General features: G+C 38.7%; 1 protein-coding gene across 6 annotated transcripts in view; it reads right to left on the bottom strand.

Moving 5' to 3' along the window:
• Positions 1 to 2,231: 2,231 nt before the first annotated feature.
• IFT88 (intraflagellar transport 88) overlaps positions 2,232 to 13,765 on the bottom strand; it is a 126,806-nt gene continuing 115,272 nt past the window's right edge. For 5 of the 6 annotated variants that reach the window (XM_074535227.1, XM_074535226.1, XM_014264002.3 and 2 more), the window contains 3 exons: positions 11,698 to 11,752; positions 3,154 to 3,249; positions 2,232 to 2,475 (listed from right to left, as the gene is read on the bottom strand). In XM_074535227.1, coding sequence (XP_074391328.1) covers positions 2,354 to 2,475; positions 3,154 to 3,249; positions 11,698 to 11,752 — 273 coding nt within the window. In that variant the 3' untranslated portion in view covers positions 2,232 to 2,353. The remainder of the gene's footprint in view (positions 2,476 to 3,153; positions 3,250 to 11,697; positions 11,753 to 13,765) is intronic. The other variant, XR_001332359.2, reaches the window with a different exon arrangement.

The raw sequence follows: 13,765 nt of genomic DNA, 5'->3' as shown, positions 1-13,765 counted from the left end.
GGAGGGGCTCCAGGCATTGAGCTGAGATTCCCCTGCAGCCCTTGGTGCAGAGTGTGGTGAGGCAGCTGCCCCTGCAGCCCATGGAGATCCCCAGGGATGCAGAGATCCACCTGGAGCCCCTGGAGGAGCCCATGCTGGAGCAGGTGATGCCTGAGAGGAGGCTGTGGCCCCGTGGGAGGCCCCTGGGGAGAGGAACCCATGCTGGAGCAGCCTGGCCTGGAATGGGCTGCACCCTGGGGAAGAGTGACCCACCCTGCAGCAGTTTGAGGGGAACTGTTGCTTGTGAGATGGACTCACATTGGACAAGTTCATGGAGAACTGTCTCCCATGGGAGGGACCCCATGGAGCAGCAGGGGAACAACTCCTCTCCCTGAGCAATGGGAGAGGCCACGGAACAGATTGTGACCCCCCATTCCCTGACCCGTTTCCCTGAGCCTCACTGTGTGGCACTGAAGTAGAGCTGGGAAGAAGGGAGGGGTGGGGGGAAGGTGTTTTGAAGGTTTATTTTACTACTCATTATCCTGCTCTGATTTCTGAATAATAAATTCAATTAGTATCTCTAATTTAAATCTATTTTGCCTGTGATGGTATTTGGTGAGTGATCTCTCTCGGTCCTTATCTCAACCCATGAACCCTCTGTTGTATTTTCTCTCCCCTGCTCAGCTGCAAAGGAGAGTGAGAGGCTTCAGTGGGTGCCAGGCATCCAGCCAGGGTCAACCCACTGCAGTCCACTCAAATGTCTCTGTGCTAGAAGACCATGGCAGCATCTCTCCTGCCTTCTCTTCTGCACTGTTTCACAGGTTTGTCTACGCTCCCTGCCAGAGTCCCATTTATTGTCTCTTACTGTGATTAACTCTGATACCTCATGCCACTGCATTCTGGAGCTGAAAATACTCCTTCCTGCATGGCACACTGCATCCTGGTGTATTCCAAGACTAAGCCTGACAGAAAGAACTACCATGACATCCAGGAATCTGTCATTGTACAACCAGAGCAGTAGATACAGCAGGACTGAGGAACAGGCAAGAGAGACTTGCAGAAATAAGGCAGCTGCCATCCACTTCCTTCTCATGCTCTTTTCCACCCCTTAGAAGGATCAGGCCCCAGAGCTTACCTTGTCTTTCTTCTTTGGTGAGCTCCTTGGGGTGTTCCACAAACAGCACTGAACAGCTCTGCTCGTACCATCAGGTGGAAGTGGTGCAATCCCAGATGAAACTCTGCTCTGGTCCCATGGGAAGCATGCTACACACAGAGCAGCTCATACACCCCACAGGACACTTCTGACCACTGCAGACATCCTATCAAACTGGGCAGCATTTCTAAAACCTGAAAAAACATGTCATGAAGATACAAAGAGTCTTCTCCACTGGCACTGGCAAACAGTCTGAGCAGCACTGAGCAACACTGAATTGCAAGAATTCAATCTTCTGAAATTTTCAGTGTTCCTTCTCAAAGTGCAATGACCAAAGTCTAACTATTAAACTAAACTCATGCCAGGGTTCCAAAAACAAGCCATCTCAGTGGACTAGTTTTGCAAGTATTTATTAGGAAATTATGAACACCTGACTAATATTTTCATCTCCCCAAAGTGATCCCTACTACAGGAATATAACAGGTCTCAGTAACTTCGGATCCAACTTGTTCAGTTCATAAGCAAAATGGTGATTTCTGTAAATAACTTTGCCCATACTCATAAGACTCAAAAGCTGCAGTCTAATTAGCAATTCTGAACAAACTAGGCTGAAATCCCGAGAACTCTGATCACTCAAAAAAAACCCAACAAAAATAAGGACATTTTGCTGAGAGACTGCAAAAATGGTCCTAGTTCATCTAAGAGTAGGCTAAAATTAAGATGCTTTCTTTGGTATCAGTGCAAAGTGATTCACTGAATCTTAAGGGACCTTAAGGAAGACCAAGGTCATATCCAGCATTTTCAGGTCAGTTCACAGGACTTAAAAAGTTCTGGCTTTGGATGAAAGATACAGGATTTTCAACCTTACAAGCATTGCTTCGAGGTATTCTGCATCGAAAGATGAAGTTTTAGAGGCTCTTCTCTCTAATATTATCATTGTATGTATCTCTGAAAGGAAAAGCTTTACACATTTGATACAGCTTGCAATGTGTTTGAGCACTTGTGTAGATCTTATGCATGGGTAAAATAACCTCACCATTATTTTTTTAATCAATCACAGAAGACACTGCAATTACAAATCCAAGTTTTCTACATAAGGTACCACATGTTCAAAGTATTTAAAGAATAGTTTATAAAAATACACTACAAAATCATTATGAATGAAAAGTGTTCAGCTAAAACTTTTACAAGGATTAAAAAAAAAGATGAGTGGCCCATATGCTATTCTGGAAGCAGATCCTCTCCTAGTTCTTCATCAGCAAAATCATCTTCCTCCGTTCTTTTTCTTGCTGCTGTTTTTGGTCTTTCTGGTTGTGGGCCAAGTGGATCTGCGTAGGAGGCATCTAGGGTTTAAATAAATACATGGGAAACAGTTACAAACTATTTTAGCTTTAACTTTAGCTGGTTTTAAACATACAAAATCAAATACAAGATTAGGATTTAGCACTACACATCTGTGTCTTTGAAATGCAGACAGAATGAGCATGTGAATGCTGAAGGAGAACAAAACACTGCATTCAGGAACTGAGGCAGGGAACAAGAGCAAAGTTCCAGGGTTCTACTGATAGAAGCCTCTTGGTGTTTTTTCTAATAAATTTTTCTAATTATACTACAGTGAGAAAAAGACTTTGGAAATGTGCAAGGAACAGCAAGACTGATGACTTGTTTGAGGAATGGCTTTTTAGGAAGTACCACATTCCACATGAATTTGAGGTTTTAAACCCCTTTGAAAATCCAGTCTTATTGAAGAACCTATGACTGCAGAATGACAAGAACTGACTTAAAGGACACAGCAGACAGATATTGAAAGTAATATTAACAAGGGCGACATTTCTTAATATTTACAATTACTTTATAGTGAGCTCTGAACAATGAAGCAAAAGCCTCATTTTCATGGGAAAATGTTTCCCCAATTATCTAATTTTACATACTCTTCCAACAACTTATATTTTTTCCTCTCTCCTTATTTCTCCTCTCCCTGAGGACCATGAAATTAGAAAAGGTATAAGATGTCCACTTGCCTATTTCTTTACTGCTGCTACCTTCATAGGGTTCATTTGTTCCAGGCAGAACTTTCAGTTTGGCACTCAGTCTTTCCCCTTTGGTACCACCACTATCTGGGGAACAGAAAGAAAAAAAAAAGACAACATACTGTTATGTTCTGTGAAACCACGATACAAGAATAACACCAATTCAGCTACTACTATCTGTCAAACTGGACTTGGATGAAACCATCTTTTCATGGCAGACACAGTACTCATTTGTAATAGTGATCTTTTAAACACAGTGGACACTGTGTCCACACACGTGTGTGTTAACGTTTTTTAAAAAATATAAACAGCCTTATGACTTTGGAGTAAACACATTAAAATATTTCTGCTTCGAATGCTGACATTTCAGTTGCTTATAAATTACAGGCACGTTTTGGAGTTAAAATAAGCATGATAAATATATAAACACTGTCACAATGTACACTGGACATTTCCTATGTTTGTGTGCTTACTGACACACCAGTGTGATGCACCTGCTCAGTACTGTCAAGGTTAAATGCAACACTTAAGTTAGCTTTTAATGAGAAGAGCACATTTGCCATGTGCAGGGTCAGCCCATGTGCACAGAGCAGGCTGGCCCTGCAGCTCGCTGTAAACTCTGCTGGCAGCTCCCTCTGCAGCAGGGCCCCAAGGAATGTGCCGGCTCCAAGGGCTGCCTCCTGCCCCAACAACAGCAGATTAACATTCTCCTGCCACAGCAGTATTCCAGACACTTGAAATATTCTCTTCACCTCTGATTCCCTTTTGCACATTCATGGCAAGCTTACAATCTCATCTGCTACAACAAATTTTTATGCAATATTTTTTCACCTGGGAGAAAACATTTTGAGTTTGACTTGGTATATTTACATGGCAGGATGTGCAGCCAAATAGAGACGTGTTCATTTACAACACCAAACAACGTGGGTATTAAAAGTCTTCCATCGTAAGGAGGAAAAATGGGTTTCATTCAACAAATATTAATTACAAAGTCTGGACTTGGCAACATATTTCCATTGTCTTATTTACTACAAATGTTATTTTAATAGATATTGTTATAATTAAAAGGAAAAAAAACTCCCTCCCAAAGGTCTAAAAAGATGACAAACATTTATCTTTCTATAAATACTACCACAGACTTGTTTGCTCGACCCTAAACTGGAAGACGTCTCTGCTCCAAGAAAGATCTAACACAACAGCTATGTCAAACAGTTAATAAGTTCACAAGACACATATTGCAGTTGAAATTTCAAAGCAAGGAACACATATCTTAATGTACATTCACTTCCCTTGGACCAATTCTCACTGACAGGTTTCATAAAAGAAGTAATATTTGAAGAATTTGAAGAAACAGGGAGAAAACAATGAGTTTCCCTGGAGAGAAACTCAACTAAAGGGCTGTGAAATTACAAAAGGGCATCCCCTTGATTTGACTGGGCTCTGGACAGGCCTGTGCAGCAAGGAGGTGAGAGCTGGCCTTCAGAGATGCTGTGGATAAAAATGTTTTGAGGAAAATACAAATAATCAATGAGAAAAAGAGTAGGATAGAAATAGGCACAGTCTTGCATGATGGAAAACAATTTTTAACATGATAAATAAAGTTGTAAGGAGCAGTAAAGAGATGCAAAGACAGGAACAATACAGCAGACTACACCAGGGGAAGACTGAGCTGGTTGAAGAAACTCCATAGGTTTAATTGGTTGGTCCCAGAAAGGAAGAACTGCATGTAATGAAAAGAAAAGAGGAGGAAAATGGCATAACAAATGTTTTCAGCTGTGAAGGAGGAGAACACATGGGTGTTAGCAATGCTACCAGAGGAAGGTGAAAGACTTTATACGAAGTGAAAGAAGGAAGAAAAGGATGGTAGACAAACCAAACTGAGTGGGATTAACAGAATACCCACTAGTTACCTGCACATCTTACTGCCCTAAAAAAATACAGCTGAAAACAGAGGCTTCTTTAGATGTTCTAGGATCCTTAAGTTTTACTAGGTACATTTAAAAGTAACCTAGTGAAAATCTTTTCTCAGGTGGATCAGCAAAGTAACACTGCTCACCTTACTTCTGTATGAGCATTATATCCAGCAAGAGTTAGGAGAAACAACCCTTCTGGTTAGTTCCTCACATTTAGTTTAGATTAGACTAATATGCAAAACCACATCAAGTCTCTGTGGACTGCAGTATGCTCTGGGCATACCTGAAGATGAGGAAGAGGAGCACCTTTCATTTTAAAGTGCACCCAGAAGCAATAAGAGGTGCTTGACACCATCGGCATTACATGGAGATGTCAGACAGCAGCTCAGCAAGTGAGATGTCTGGCTCAGTGCTTGCTTTCACCTGAGGGAGTTCAAACCCACAGCTCCAGCTTTCACAAGGAATGCCCCAGCTGTTAAGCCATTTGGGGTAAGCTTTTCTTGACACTCTTGCCATGGGATACAGGATTTGGCTGCCAATATGGCAGCTATTAAAAATTCTGTTGACCATATAACATGATCTGCCAGAAGTCTAAATATCATCCTGAAATTACTTTTTGTAGTTCTGTTTGGAGAATCATCTACATGTTTTTTATTTAGCATACATTCACACATAATTTGGCAATATTAAGGAATATAAGCTTGCAATATAGACTTCAGGATTTTGGTATCCTACAGTAAAGAAGACTTCAGAAAAGGAGTTGTTTTTAAAGCATTTTTTTCACAAACACACATACTTTTTGGAGGCAAGTTTCACAATTCCTACTCATCATTCCCTGCTGCTCTCACCCCATCTAGGAAAAAGATTTTATATACATTTTGAATTATGGGAATGAAATTAACTTTTACTAAAGTAATACACAGAAGAAAACAAAGATATCAGTGAGGATGAAAAGCTTTATTTGTAGTTTTTATCTACTAAGAGCACAGCTTTGAGTGTTAACATGTCTCTGATTGTACCTACAATCAGAGGACTACAGGCAGATATTTCTGAAACTGCGAATTAATTTTCTATTACTGTATTAACTGTACAAACACCAGCACCTAATTCAAAGTAGCTTTTGAATAATGGAAGACCACTGCTGAACTAAATTGCTCTCTGTATCTAAGGAAAACTTGCAATTAATACCCAGTTCTTATTTATTAACTTATTGGGCTTTTATTAAGTAAGTTATTACTGTAGCTCATGCAGAGGCCATCCCCACTGTGCTCATTTTGGGGTGACAATGTGGACACGTACCCATGAAGTGACCACAGGAACACAGCTCCAGATTTCAGTTGAAAAAGCAACAGGAACCGATTAAGCAGAGCTGGTCAATATAAAATCTGATTTATAAATATATTTACTCTGTAAAATCATAATACTTGAGATTTGGATTACCATGCTGACATTACCTTCCCCTCACAGTCTCTGTTAAATAGCCTTAACTGAGGACTATGCATACAAGGACATAAATAATACACTCTGCATGCTGATATCTTTTACAGTGCATTCCTTCCTCTCATCTGTTCAAAAGTCATAGCCATATTACTATATTTAGAATGTTTAAATTAATCTATTAGAATTGTTTCATTAATTCAGAGTTGTTCAATGTTTTACAAAAACTGATTTGAACTAATTCCTTCACATAGAATTTGGATGGGAATTAAAAAGAATAAAAATATAAAACCTAATTTAAAAAATGACCAATTTTATATGGCAGAACAATGAATAATGCAACATACTGCAAAAATAATCCTATTTTGTAATTTAAGTAGTGATACCTAGCAAAAAAGATTCTCCGTCTTTTTATGTTTCTGTACTTCCTGTGTCACACGATACCTGTGTGTACTTCAAACCAAAAAATCCATTGTATTTGTATTTATTTTTTTAGAGGAATCCAACTAGTTGCAATTACAGTGATGACACTATTGCATTGGAAATTCCTCCAGTACCACAAAGGACGTAAATCAGAACTTTTAGTACTATTTTACTCATCAAGAAAAGACATCAAAGGGTAAGATTGTTTGGTAATCTACCTCCTCTGTAAAATCTTTATGAAACAAAGAGCGCAGTGGGCTAACTCTCCAATAACTCCAGAATGTGTTTAAAGTGCAGCTTGGTGTATCTTTCATATTTAGGATGAAGACACCATCTTTGGAGAAGAATTGGCATTGGTTTGACCAAAGAGAAGAGTAAGTTCAGTGCAGAATGCAGAATAATATATTAAAACTGTGAAACAGCATGGGAAGTAGATGCAATTTATAACTTTGCTGCTGTTCATTTTGATTTGAAATTCTGTTGAATGAAAATTGTTTGTGGTGTGTCAGTGCAGCTCACTCCTTAGGTGAGTTCAGAGCAGAAAACAGACTAAGATGTTCTCTTCATTTCAACAGATTTTCCCTTCTCCATTAATTAAGAAAACTTTTTTCTATTTTTCTGTTCTTCACACACAGCCAATGGAACCCTCCCAAAACGACTTGCAATTAATGAGGCATCAACAGGCACACAAAGCCTAGCAAATATAAATGATTGCCATGTCCTGGCTGCAGAGAAACAAGAAAATCTCATCTTTATCACAGTCAGGATTATCTGGGATGCCTACAGCTCAAACATCTAAAACATACTTCCATAATATATAAGGAGATCCCTCTGGGATGGTAAAGCATGTTTGAATATGGGAAATCTTTGGGGATGGACAAACGGACACAGTCACCAGTGAAATGAAAAAGGGAAAAGACACCTAAATTATTCCCATGTGGTTTATTTTCCAAATCCATCCTGACAGGCCTAGGTAACAAGGAGAAAGAAAAAGTACTCAGCCTTTCCTCTCCTGAATTCAAACACTGCTTCTGCGGGCTGCTGTCCGAGACTGCACGGCTCCTCTCACCCAGCACAGAACTGCCCATTCAGTGAGCTGGGCAAATGCAGACACCAAGTAAACACTGCCATGGGAATGGATTCCTTAACGTCATACTTTGCACTATCTACACTTAAAAAGGCATTATGCTATCAGTCAGGAAAAATTCCTTATGCTGGTAAAAACCACAGTGCACCAACTGCTAAGTTCTGGATATTACAATCATGTATCTGCAAAACACAAAAAAGTGGGTATGAAAACAAGAAAAAAATTAATGGAAAGAAAATCTTTGAGAAGTGCCTAAACTCAGATGTTACTGTTAGCTTCCTTCAAGGTTTCATGGTATTGTGGTTTTGGGGTTTTTTTTTCTCCTTTTTAAAATAAAAAACAAAACAAAACAAAAAAGATTAACAGAACTGTATCAATGTCATTTGCTTCCAACATGACCCAAGTAAGACTGAAAACCATAAATCTGATAATTGTGGGGAGAAGAAAACTTCCCTTTTTATAGTGAGTGACAAATGTGTTTAATTTTGGGTAAGGATTTTAGATTTAATGCTTATCTCTCTCTCTCAGGACAAAAGCAGACTTTAACTGATATTGATATATAGATGTCAGTTTTCTTGATCTCTCTGTTCCATTCTGTCTACCATTCATGCACACACCAATTATATTGCTGAAATTGTGCTGTGGTGCATCTCACACACCTTTCTGTTTTAATTTATACTGGCAAAGTACCGTGCCTGTAAAGTATGCCCTGTGAAGTACAAACCTTGCTGGCTTAGTTCTCTTTCTTCTTAGCTTCCTCTTTAAAAGCAATTTTAGATCATATTTCCTAAAACAAGGAAACCTGAATTATTAATACTCTTAATATAAATAACTGTATGGGGACAAAATATTTGGGGGGGGAAAATCTCATAGGAATGCTGACAAGTATGAGGACAGTGAGCTGCTAAGAGGAAAGAAAAAAAAACAGGCATCATACTTAAAATATTTGGAATTCATAAGACTTCAGTTAGCTAGTAAGTACTTTGATTTAGCTAGTAAGTACTAAACTACGGAGGATTCCATGCTTCACTGGGTTCAGTAATGATGGCAAATCCCTCATACAGTATAGGAAAATGAACCCTTTTGGTCTTGGCAACACCACTGGAAAAGACTAACCTTAAAATGCATACTTTTTTTTTTTTCCTCTCCTTTTGAAGTCAATAATTTACCAAAAGCATACTAATATTATGAAATAAAATAACCCATGTTTATATTTCATACACATCTTCACACAGGCCATGCACAGAAATTTATAAAACTGCAAATTACAGCTCATAACCCAAGTGAACAAAGCCAAGCTTTGGACAAAATAAAATGTTTGGGTGTTCAGGTGTCTATTAGTCACCCTCAGTACAATGTGGACAAAATCCAGCCCAGGCCTTAACATCTGATGCTGTGAGTGTGCAGGTTCTTCACTGATAAGGCTCCCTAGAGCCAACATTACCAGTTAAAATGTGCCCAGTGCCTTTGACTCATTCTAAAAATACATACAAGTAGTGCAGCTCACCACAACTTTAATTAAGAATCCCAGCAGGAAGTTAACTCTAGGCTCAGTACAGGACCTTCTTTGTACCTTTGCTTGTTTGCCAAGTCATTTCCAGAAAGGCTGGATCTCTGGCACTGAATTTGTATAATGAAGACTTCTCAAACATGCTCTTACACAGACTTGTTCCCAAACTGTGATTTTTTCAACCCTCTCATATATTTGACATAATATCTCAAACTCAACAATCTAAGAATTACTGATAGGGCAAATTCTAGATCAACACTTATCCTTCTTAACCTCTCATCCCCTTTCTTATGGTTTTAAAATTAAAAAAAAAAAAGAGAAAATTAAAAAAGGAAGAAAACTTTCCATAGATACTTGTGTCTTTAAAAGAAATACTGACAAACTGGTAGTTTGTGGGATTTATGTTGTCTTAGCATCCTTTCAGCATAAGCATTAGGTACACCTTCTTTTGCTGAATTACTCTCTCCCTCCTGAAACATGCCCCTTTTTCATGAATGAGGGTGGGGATAATTACAAAATAGAGCTGGCAGAGACCCTTTGTGTCATTTCCCTACACACCTGATGCAAAGTTTTGCACAGCTGCAAATACCCTTGCCTGTTTCCAATGCTGCTCTTCATTTCTACTTGCTGGATGCTGAAGTGGATTCCTCTTAATGACAGAGAACAGGGACCAATCCTGCCTCACAGTGCTGCTTTGTTGGCACCTCCAGCTGGCTGCCTGATCACACGGTTTATGTACCAAAGCAGGGCCCAGAAACTCTCCATCCTCTTCCACCCTGCTCTGCTACTTAAATAAAGAATTACTTTGGCCTGAGGCCCAGAACAGGTAAAATTCAATCCTAGGTGAATGGTTGTTTCTTCCACACATCAAGAAATTATTTAAAAGCTTCTCTAGTGAAACTACTGAGCTGGAAAAGGAATGAGATCTCTCTCAAGCACCTAACACTCAATCTCAGGCTTCAGAAAATCCAAAGAAGCAGTCTTCATAAATGTAACAGCATTCTAAGGTCATCTTCAGATTACATAAGTAATTGCCATGACTTTTCTTGACCCTATAGAATTCGATAAGTGTAGTAAAACATCTTCTATGTAGGTGGAGAAATAAAATTACCAAATAAGAAAAAAAAAATATTTCTCTGTAAAAGGAAGGGAAGAGAGGCAAGAATTTACTGGGGATATCTTCTAATGAAACCCATTGATATCAAGATAAATGAAAAGCAGGATACAAATAAACCATTTCCTTTTCGGGTTAAAATATGGGGTTTTGGTTGGTTGGTTTTTTTTTTTTTTTTTTTTTTTTTTTTTTTTTTTTTTTGCAGGTGGTTGAAGTAGCCTGAAGTCTTCTAGTTTCCTTAGAGCAGCAGTGGGGGACTGTTAGGTTTACATTACTAATTTCATGGATTTAATAATGGGAGGGAAAATTCATTTGCCCTGCAATACGCAGGCTACCTAGTGCAGAAAAGACAATACAGGGCAGTTTCCTGACTTACATTGCAGGAGTTTTACATTTATGGAAATCAGGATTGCAAATTTATAGAAGCAGGGAAACTGAGTGTCCAGGGAGGAAGATTTCTTCTAGGAAAGACTCTAGAACTTCAGTTCTGCTACTCAGAGATAAGGGGAAGGATGAGCTCAAAGATAGTAAAGGGTATGTTATCCTTAATACAGAGCTGCACAGAACAATGTGCTGAACTTGTAACAAACACCTATCATTGCGGATTACATGGTGGACACAAAATTCCTTTTCCTTCATGTTAAATAAAGAAACAATGAATTCCTAATTTCCATGGCTTAAGTGTTCTGTTTTGTTGTAACAAATTATTCCTTTTAGTAAATATTCCAAAGTTAAAAATGTTCAAATACCAAGTTAATGGGATAAAAACATTCATGTCCACAGGACTGAAAACAATCAGAAATTTAGCTTTAGGCATACAATAAGGTCTGTATATAAAACATAAATGTGGGACCACATCCATGCTACTGTACCGGTTGCAATGAGAAAATCAAAAAGTATGAAACAAAGTTTCTGAAGCCCTTACATATTACTCAGTGCATATTTGTGGGTGTTTCAGGATGAAAGGAGGCTTTAGAAACACTTTCAGAAAATCTGTTTCCTTCAGGGTCCTGTCAAAAGTGATATTTAAGCAGAGGCCTTGACTACTTACCACCACTTCCCTCTTTGCGGCTGCGCGCGCTGCCCTCTCTGCCAGATTTAATGCGCTGCACGACAGTGGAAAAGGTTGGAAAAGAACAGAACAAAAAAACTCATTTACTAATATATATTAGAGAAAATGACTGAAAATTAAACTCAGCTTGTTAATAAAAGAGTAGAAGAATGTTAAACTAGACTTACTACACTGTAACTACTAAAGGTTGCTTTTCAACACATAAAATTGTCCTTAAAATCAGGGTTAAATCCAATGTTTATATAAAACAAGAGTTCTGTGAAATTCAAATAGAATATCTTAGTAAATTATTTTTCTTCAGATAAAATTTATACAAGGAATGTGCCTAAAAATAGTTCAGATGTTCCTTTGTAAAGTACAGCTGAAAAAACAGGCAACACAGCTCTCCTTGCATGAGTTCAAAGTAGCCTCTGCCCATTAACATCTTGTAAATCCCACAAGCATTTTATTATTGTAAAGACTCAAAAGGGAGAAGTGGGGGAATCTATAAAAAGAACTATTCACCCTATGGATCTTGGATTTTGAATTTTTGGCACAGAACTGTATTTCACAGCAAAATTTAATTTGCTGTTGAGTGTTAAATGCAAGATAAAGGTGAAGGTAAATACTTTAAAAGCTGTGTTTAAAAAGTCAGCTCTCTTGCATAGGGGAAGGCACCATAAACATCTCCCAGCTGTGTTTTTTTGAGTGTTATTTGAAAATTTTAACAGTTTATCAAAGCAATACCTTTGTATGACATGGCAGACTTAGATCTTCTGGCAAAACACCAGATTTCTTATGCGTACATCTTGTCAATTATGAGACAGGACACCTCAATGAGGGACTTTTTGATAGGTAGGTACAAAAACTTGATGTTTAAAGCACTCAGCTATTAATAAAGTATCTCTGCATCTTACTTCAAAATAGGAATTCAGGATCTGATTAAAAGACACATCATGTCTCCAGGTCAATTACTATGAATTCTTCACTCATTTTTCACCAGAAAAATATCATAAAGTCTGGCAAAGTTGGAATGATACCAAAGAAGTGAAAGAAGTTCCAAGATTCATGCCAACAGAAAAAGGAAGAACTCTTAAATCAAAACCCACAGGAGTCAGACAGGAAAGCATTGAGCCTAGTGTGAAACCAGGACTGCTCTTGGAGCAATTCAGTCTGGGACCAGAATTTCTCACACTCTTTTATTTGCTTTGGGAAATCCTCAAGCCTAAAATATGTTCTCTGAATCTTGGATTAAATATCCTTTTCACAGCCCAGTGAAGTAGCATATACCAATCCTTCAGGAAGCCTGTCCAGACTCTCCCAGCTGTTGAATGACTGACAACAAATCTGACAGCAGCTCAGCTTCTGTCCACCCAAGGGAAGCAGTTCCTATGTGACAGTGCCCTCTTGGCATTTACACCCTAGGACCTTTCTCCCAAAATATAACATAATAACTACAATCTAAACATATGATTAACTCCTGTAAAATTCCAAGTGAGTAGTTTGTAAGTAACCCCACACTAAAAGCAGACATTCAAAATAGGTTTCCACCCTAAAAAAGCCTATTTCTCCCATGACTGCAAAAGACATTTGGGATGGTTAGCCCAGATGAAGGCAAAGGCAGTAAGGCCCCTGCAGCATTTGCACCTCTCATCACTGCTCCTCAGCACAGCCCATCAGCCCCCTCTCAGCCATTAAGCTCACTGAAGGGAAATAAACAGTAATGTGTGTGCACAGCAGTGCCAAGGAGGCTCTGTGAACTTTTACACTATTACCTGTCTTTTTTAGAGTGAAACATGAAAAAGGAAGACTAATGAAGTAAAAAACCCCAATCGAACAAACAAAAACAAAAGACCCCAGCTCCCACCCCCACCATCCCTCCAACATTCCAATATATGAAGGTTGCAGTAAAAACTAAATGCTGTGAGAAGCAGGGAGAACAATTTCTACAGGGAATGAACTCCACAGATGTTCCCAGATTCTTGGCTGGAAGTATTTAACAACTTGTCCATATTTGAGAACTGAGGGAAATAAGTACTCCAGTATATTTATTTTGGTATAAACTCTA

Source organism: Zonotrichia albicollis, chromosome 2 (assembly GCF_047830755.1).
Source record: "Zonotrichia albicollis isolate bZonAlb1 chromosome 2, bZonAlb1.hap1, whole genome shotgun sequence".
Lineage (NCBI taxonomy): Eukaryota > Metazoa > Chordata > Aves > Passeriformes > Passerellidae > Zonotrichia > Zonotrichia albicollis.
This window is presented reverse-complemented; position numbering and strand designations above follow the sequence as displayed.